Source organism: Choloepus didactylus, chromosome 18, assembly GCF_015220235.1.
Source record: "Choloepus didactylus isolate mChoDid1 chromosome 18, mChoDid1.pri, whole genome shotgun sequence".
NCBI lineage: Eukaryota > Metazoa > Chordata > Mammalia > Pilosa > Megalonychidae > Choloepus > Choloepus didactylus.
Window position 1 is genome coordinate 19,841,080 of NC_051324.1, and position 7,868 is coordinate 19,848,947.

At 40.9% G+C, this 7,868-nt stretch overlaps 1 protein-coding gene across 1 annotated transcript; it reads left to right on the forward strand.

The window, feature by feature from the left end:
* The first annotated feature begins 1,564 nt into the window (after positions 1-1,564).
* Positions 1,565-2,494, forward strand: LOC119514335 (olfactory receptor 1A1-like). Its single transcript, XM_037810049.1, has one exon. The coding sequence runs from the start codon at positions 1,565-1,567 to the stop codon at positions 2,492-2,494; it is 930 nt and encodes a 309-aa protein (XP_037665977.1).
* Positions 2,495-7,868: the final 5,374 nt, after the last annotated feature.

The window sequence follows — 7,868 nt, forward strand, 5'->3', positions numbered from 1 at the left end:
AGTATGGAGAAATCCCAGAACTGGATCACATCAATGAATTGATTAGAGCTCAGTCACATGACCACACCTCACTGCAAGGGTGCCTGGGAAATGCAGTGTAGCTGAGTGTCCTAGAAGAGAACAACCTGTATGTGGGTGAGCAGCTACTAGTCTCTGCCACAATTAGTATGGATTAATTTACAAGATGTATCAAAAGAGAGGAAACCTATAGTCAAGGAGTTAAGGGAGTATTACAGTATTTCAGGTGGAAAATGACTGAAGTCATTGAGACAGAAATAGAAGTGTTGGGTTATATAAGATTTCTTTTAAATGAAGAATCAATAAGATCAGATGTCAAGGTGAGAGATAAACTGGATGAGGGACTGTGAGCATTCCACATGTGGGGAAACCATGAAATATATGTGAATTCAACTCAAGAAATATTGAATACTAACCTCTTGGAGCACTCTGCATTTTCTGCCTGAGTTCTTGGTAAATCTACAACTTTTCTAATAAATTAATTAAATTTTAAAAACTCCTTGATGTCTACAATGAACAACATTCCACAGTAATTCTTCTGGAGGTGATAAAAACTATAGTTTTCCTTTTCAGAAAAAGCAGGCTGGGTTGACAATGTAGAGTAAGGGGCTTCATGAGACATGTTGGCAGAATAACTGAATATGGATATGGGAAAGACAGATCAAGCCTAAAGACATAGATCTAAGAGTCATTGACAAAGTTGAAGCCACCATGGAGTTAGATGAGCCACAAAAGAATTAACCAAAGAGAAAAAAACAGACCAAATAGAAAAGCATTGTAATTAAGAGTTTGGAAAAGAGATAAAGTGTACCAAATGAGACAGTGAAAGTCTGCTTTGAAAATGGGACACATGGGGAGGACACTCACTGGGATGGTTTCACTGGGACTTAAATATACCCAAGGTTTTTGTAATTTACAATCTCCCAATGCCAATGTAGACAACTGTTACCTCCTGGGCTCTGGTTCAATCTGAGTTTGGTTAGTGGACCAATTCCTAATTGTCTGGGCTGATCCCTCCACTGACACATCTTTTACACAGAAGTATGTGGTCAAAGAATCCCAATGCTGTACTTCCCCCATCATGTATAATAAGATTCTTGTGTGATTCTGGCTTCTGCATTAAGTTGAAGGCACTTGGCAGTTGAAGTGTTTCTGTATAGGTTAAATAAATTGGTGAATAAATTCATATATTTGTGCTTTTTCCATGAAGCCTAACAAAGTATCTAGCACATGGAATATGAAAATTAAATTATTTCCTAAATGATTAAAACCTAGGTGTTTTGAGTGGTGGTCCTGGAGTAGCAGATAATGGACACCTCTTATGTACAGATTGCTCATTTTATCCACATGAATGTCCAGGGTTGTCTGACAGTTAATCCCACTGATGAACAGGGATTTTTCCCCTATACATTGTCTCTGTCTGGATTTAATAAACCCAGGAAGAGAGAAGACTGATCACTGCAGTCAAAAGTGGTGGTTAAGGAAGTTATGACACATAGTAACTTAATAATTTTGGATTTCCCACCCCTTTTATGCTGAAGGAACCATGAAGAAGGAAAACCAGTCCTCTACCCTGTATTTCATCCTCCTGGGAGTTAGCAGCCAGCAGGCACAGGAAGATTTCTTCTTCATCCTCTTCCTCTTCATCTACCCCATCACACTGATGGGAAACCTGCTTATCATCTTGGCCATTCGTACTGATATTCGCCTCCATAACCCCATGTACTTTTTCCTTGCCAACCTCTCCCTTGTTGACATCTTTTTCTCATCTGTAACCATCCCTAAGATGCTCACAAACCATCTCTTGGGCAGCAGAAACATTTCCTTTGGGGGATGCATAACACAAATGTATTTCATGATTTCTTTGGGTAACACTGACAGCTACATCTTAGCTGTGATGGCGTATGATCGGGCTGTGGCCATCAGCTGCCCTCTTCATTACACAACCATTATGAACTCAAGGTCTTCTTTCCTGCTTGTTATTGGGTCTTGGATTATTGGAATTGCCAATTCCCTTCCCCACATTTTGCTCACAGCTGGGCTGTCCTTCTGTGGCAGCCAGGAAGTGGCCAACTTCTACTGTGACATTAGCACTTTGCTCAGGTTGTCTTGTTCTGACATCCACTTTAATGTGAAGATGATGTACCTAGGGGTTGGGGTTTTCTCTGTGCCATTAATATGCATCATCATCTCCTATGTTCGGGTCTTTGCCACTGTCTTACGGGTTCCATTCACCAAGGGTGTGCTCAAAGCCTTCTCCACCTGTGGCTCACACCTCACAGTTGTTTCTTTGTATTATGGGACGGTAATGGGCATGTATTTCCACCCTCTGACCAGTCACAGCCTGAAGGATGCAGTGATAACTGTGATGTATGTGGCAGTGACCCCTATGTTAAATCCTTTCATCTATAGTCTGAGGAACCAGGACATGAAGGCTGCCTTGGGGAAGCTCTTCAGCAAGAGAAGGTCCTCATAAGGAATGTGAGGTCACGCATGCATTAGACACCACAGTCCCCAATGCACTCAGAGTCCAGCCCTAATGTCATCCACTTCAAGAAGCCAGCTTTGATCTTTCCAGCTGGAAAATCCTACTACTCAGAAATCATGAAACAGTTTGATGGGGCTGCAGCCTTACTTAAATGACGACTTTGTATGCATTATTGCTCCTTTGGCATAGTGGCAGGACAAGAACATTATGTTCATGTCCCGGCTGTGCTACTGACTAGCAAAGAAGAGTTTGGAAAGTCTCAGCCTCATCTTCCACATCTGCATATTAGGAATAAAAATATCACCCTCACCCTGTCAGAGGGTTAAGATGATCATAACAGCTATGCTTTGAAGGATATAAATCACCCATCAAATATCTATTGTACTGGACTATGATGTTCACTCACCCTTCCATGCTTGGGAGACTTTGAGGGCAAGAGCATTTTTAAAGCACCTCTGTACTTTTCACTATGCTGGTCACATAAAGTGCACCCAATAATTACCAGTGGAAAGTGTAATGAATAAAAAAAATAATCAGACTCTGAAATGTAAACTGATAGTGATCATAGTTACAATTTGTATTATTACCCATCCATTGAAAATCTTTAAAGGAACTGGCCTTGGGAGATATTTTTGTTCTTACTACATAGCTGTTTAAACTAGATCTCTAAACATCACATGATTCACTTTAATCTTACTAGGAAGATATTCATTAATAGATTTATTGCATTTTAAGTAATAAATATGTGCCATGTTCTGCCTTAATTATAGTATAAAATAAAGCAGTTTATAGAAAATTTGGGTACCGAATAATAACTAAAGAAAAAGAGTTTTATTGAAAATAATTTGACCATATTTCTCCAGTACAGCCATGGGATATAAGGCTTTGATTCTTGATGACCATCCCAGGTTACATATATAATGTTCCAGAAAATACCCACAGTATATGCAGCAGGTCATTAAACACCCCTTAAAGGAACTCCACAACCAATGATCTGATTCTATTCATGAAAAATTTATAAATGTGTTTCAAAATATTAATAATATATAAGTGATTGTTCATATTTCATCTTTCCAAAGAGAATAATGCTTTGATATGGTGAATTGAGTGCATCTTGGAGCAGAGTACAAGTTGTTCCTCACCCAGCTCTCTCTGACTCTAAAGTGCATGCTCAATCCATTGTACTGAAAACAAATAAACAAATAAGCAAGTATACAAATGAAGAGTAAGTCAGACTTCATTAAGTGTGTTTCTCTCAAGGTATTGAGTTGTGAGGAAATGTTTAGTATGGAGGGTCCTGCCTTCAAGGAAGGGGAAGTGAGATTAAACAACTCAACACTTGAGCACAGTCAGTTAATAATGGGCCTGAACGTAGAATATGACTCCCGGGGAGGAATGTAGACCCGGCATCGTGGGACGGAGAACATCTTCTTGACCAAAAGGGGGATGTGAAAGGAAATGAAATAAGCTTCAGTGGCAGAGAGATTCCAAAACGAGCCGAGAGATCACTCTGGTGGGCACTCTTACGCACACTTTAGACAACCCTTTTTAGGTTCTAAAGAATTGGGGTGGCTGGTGGTGGATACCTGAAACTATCAAACTACAACCCAGAACCCATGAATCTCGAAGACAGTTGTATAAAAATGTAGCTTATGAGGGGTGACAATGGGATTGGGAAAGCCAAAAGGACCAAACTCCACTTTGTCTAGTTTATGGATGGATGTGTAGAAAAATAGGGGAAGGAAACAAACAAACAAACAAACAGACAAAGGTACCCAGTGTTCTTTTTTACTTCAATTGCTCTTTTTCACTCTAATTATTATTCTTGTTATTTTTGTGTGTGTGCTAATGAAGGTGTCAGGGATTGATTTAGGTGATGAATGTACAACTATGTAATGGTACTGTAAACAATCGAAAGTACAATTTGTTTTGTATGACTGCGTGGTATGTGAATATATCTCAATAAAATGATGATTAAAAAAAAATAAAAATAAAAATAAAAATAAAAAAAAAATAATGGGCCTGGCATACAGTTCATATTTAATCATTATATGTTGAATTAATCTGAATTAATAATTGTATAAAATATCACACTGAATATCACAGTCAAAGCCTTCAGCTAATATCACAAGGCAAAAAAGATTAATTTAAAAATATTTTGATTGGTTCAGTTTTCTTTTCTTTATCTTTGCCCCAGAGTTATGCACATAGTCCAGTTATGCTCAATAAATATTTTGAATATGCTTTCAAAATTCAAAAATAATTAGCCTTTCTGTTGCCTTCCTGGTAGATGTCATTTGGTTGCTGAAACTTAAAATTTGAAATTTGAAATGTTGAAATTCACAAGCTCTGCCATGGGGACCATATAACACATTACATGAAATTGGGACCATGATGGACAAACCAGGGTATATGGGTGCCATAGCAGAAATCTTACTTAGAGGGAAGTAAAAGAGACCGTGGCAGAACTGTTAGCAAGAGGTGCACACACTCTATCCAGTCTCTGATTGCTGGACCACCTAAATGAAAAAACAGACCTTTTTGAACATCAGGATACCGTAACAAGGAAGTAACTGGAGACAGAAAAGCCTCATGGGGGAAAAAGGGAAGGAAAACTGGACTGCTGTAAGGCAGGATGGATCCCAGAACCCAGAAGTGTAATGAAAAGGGGGCACTGATCAAGGGAGAGAAGTGAAGCAAATCAGAGGAGCTGGGGAGAAGATTCTGCACAAAGACAGAATGGATTAGCATTCCCAGAGAAAGAACAGAGGAAGGAAGCTTTCTCCTGGAGATGAAACATCTGCACATACAAGGACAATCTTAAAGGTTGTACAGTGAGTATTACCAGATTCTGGGAAGTCAATGTGCCAGTTTGAATGTATTATGTCCCCCAAATGCCATTATCTTTGATGTAATCTTGTATGGGCAGACGTTATCAGGGTTGATCAGATTGGAATTCTTTCAGTGCTTCTATGGAATGCACCCCACCCAGCTGTGGGTGATGACTCTGGTTGGATAATTTCCATGGAGGTGATGTTCCACCCATCCAGGGTGGGTTTAAGTTGATCAGTGGAGCCATACAAATAAGCTGACATAACAGAAGGAACTCAGTGCAGCCTTTAGTGATGTTTTGAAGAGGAGCAACCTTGCTAGAGAGGAATGAACTGGGAGAAAGCCATTTTGAAACCAGAACTTTGGAGCAGATGCCAGCCACGTGCCTTCCCAGCTAACAGAGGTTTTCCAGATGCCATTGGCCATCCTCCAGTGAAGGTACCCGATTACTGATGTGTTACCTTGGACACTTTATGGCCTTAAGACTAACTGTGTAGCCAAATAAACCCCCTTTTTATAAAAGCCAATCCATCTCTGGTGTTTTGCATTCTGCAGCATTAGCAAACTAGAATAGATTTTGGTACCAGAGAAGTGGGGTGCTTTTGCTGCTGAGTTTGCAAATACCAAACATGTTGGAGTGGCTTTTTAAATGGATAAGAGGAAGATTCTGGAAGAATTGTGAGGAGCTTGATAGAAAAGGCCTAAACTGCTTTGAAGAGACTGTTTGTGGAGATATGTACTCTAAAGATACTTCTGACAAGGCCTTGAACAGAAATGATCAATGTGTTGTTGTGAACTGGAAGAAAGGTGATCCTTGTTTCAAAATGGCAGAGAATTTGGCAAAATTGAGTCCTGGTGTCAGATGGAAGGAAGAATTTGAAAGTGACAACCTGGAATACTTAGCTGAGGAGATCTCCAGACTACGTGTGGAGGATGTACCCTGGCTTCTCCTTGCAGCTTATAGTAAAATGAGAGCAGAGAGAGATAAACTTAGAATTGAACTCTTGGGTTCAAAGAAACCAGAAGCTGATGGCTTGGAAAAGTACAGGCTTCCAGGGGGTTGATCCCCAGAAGCTACAGCCCAACATGAGGATTTAACTGAACAAGGAACCCAGCCACCATTTCAGTACAAGCCAAGACTGGAGATGGGAGTTATCAAGAAAGGATTTGTGGAAACTCCTATCATCTGATGGGTTTGACCCCTGCATGCTTCATGCAAAGCCAACAGTTTTTGCGAGATCTTTACAGACACAGCCATTGCCAGTCTGGACTGGAGAAGACAGACAAGGAACAAACTGAAGGAAAAATTTCTTCAAAGACAGAGCCATGGAGGTTGAGGTCTGGAGTCAAGAGGTCTTAGGCTGAGAGAGTGGAGCAGCCTACATGCATGGAAAGGGTGAGTTTGCCCTGGAGGACGAGGGCAGGCCTTCTGCCTTGATGCTCAGGAAATGTCTTGCCACCCCAAGCCCCAAAGAGGGTGGAGCACGTTCCCAGGGAACTGGGGAGAGCCTGGCTGCCAACCCACTGTTCTGAAGGGGTTGAGCGTGTGCCCCAGAGATGGAAGGGAATCCAGGAGCTGCCCCGATGTTTGAGGAGGGTGGGGCCGAGAAGGTGGTCTCCCCAATGTGTGGATATGTTGGAGCACTCACCTAAGCATATGGAGAGGAAAGGGCTGCTGAAAAGGCCCTTAGGAAGATTTAGACTCCCTCTTTCTCAAGCCTCAAGGATGCAACGTTGTTCTGTAAATGACTCTCAGACTTTGAAATCTAATGGAGTTTGTCCTGCAGGTTTGAGGGACTGTTTTGGTCCTGTTAACCCTGTTTTCCTTACTGTTTCTCCTTATGGCAATGGGAATGTTTATCCTATGAATGTCCCTCCTTTGTATATTGGAAGCATATAACTTGTTCTAAGTTCACAGATCCAAAGCTAAAGGAGAATTATGCCTTAGGACCTACCACGTCTGTAATTGATTTTGATGGGATCATGTACTTAACTTTTGTTACTGAAATGATATAAGTTTCTGTGATATTGTTGTGGGATGAAATGTATTTTGTATACAGAAAGATAATGTCATTTTGGGGTTCACGGGGTGGAATGTGCCAGTTTGAATGTATTATGTCCCCCAAATGCCATTTATCTTTGATGTAATCTTGTATGGGCAGACGTTATCAGGGTTGATCAGATTGGAATTCTTTCAGTGCTTCTATGGAATGCACCCCACCCAGCTGTGGGTGATGACTCTGATTGGATAATTTCCATGGAGGTGTTGCTCCACCCATCCAGGGTGGGTTTAAGTTGATCAGTGGAGCCATATAAATGAGCTGACATAACAGAAGGAACTCAGTGCAGATGTTAGTGATGTTTTGAATAGGAGCAAGCTTGCTAGAGAGGAACGTCCTGGAAGAAAGCCATTTTGAAACCAGAACTTTGGAGCAGATGCCAGCCATGTGCCTTCCCAGCTAACAGAGGTTTTCCGGACGCCATTGGCCATCCTCCAGTGAAGGTACCCAATTACTGATGTGTTACCTTG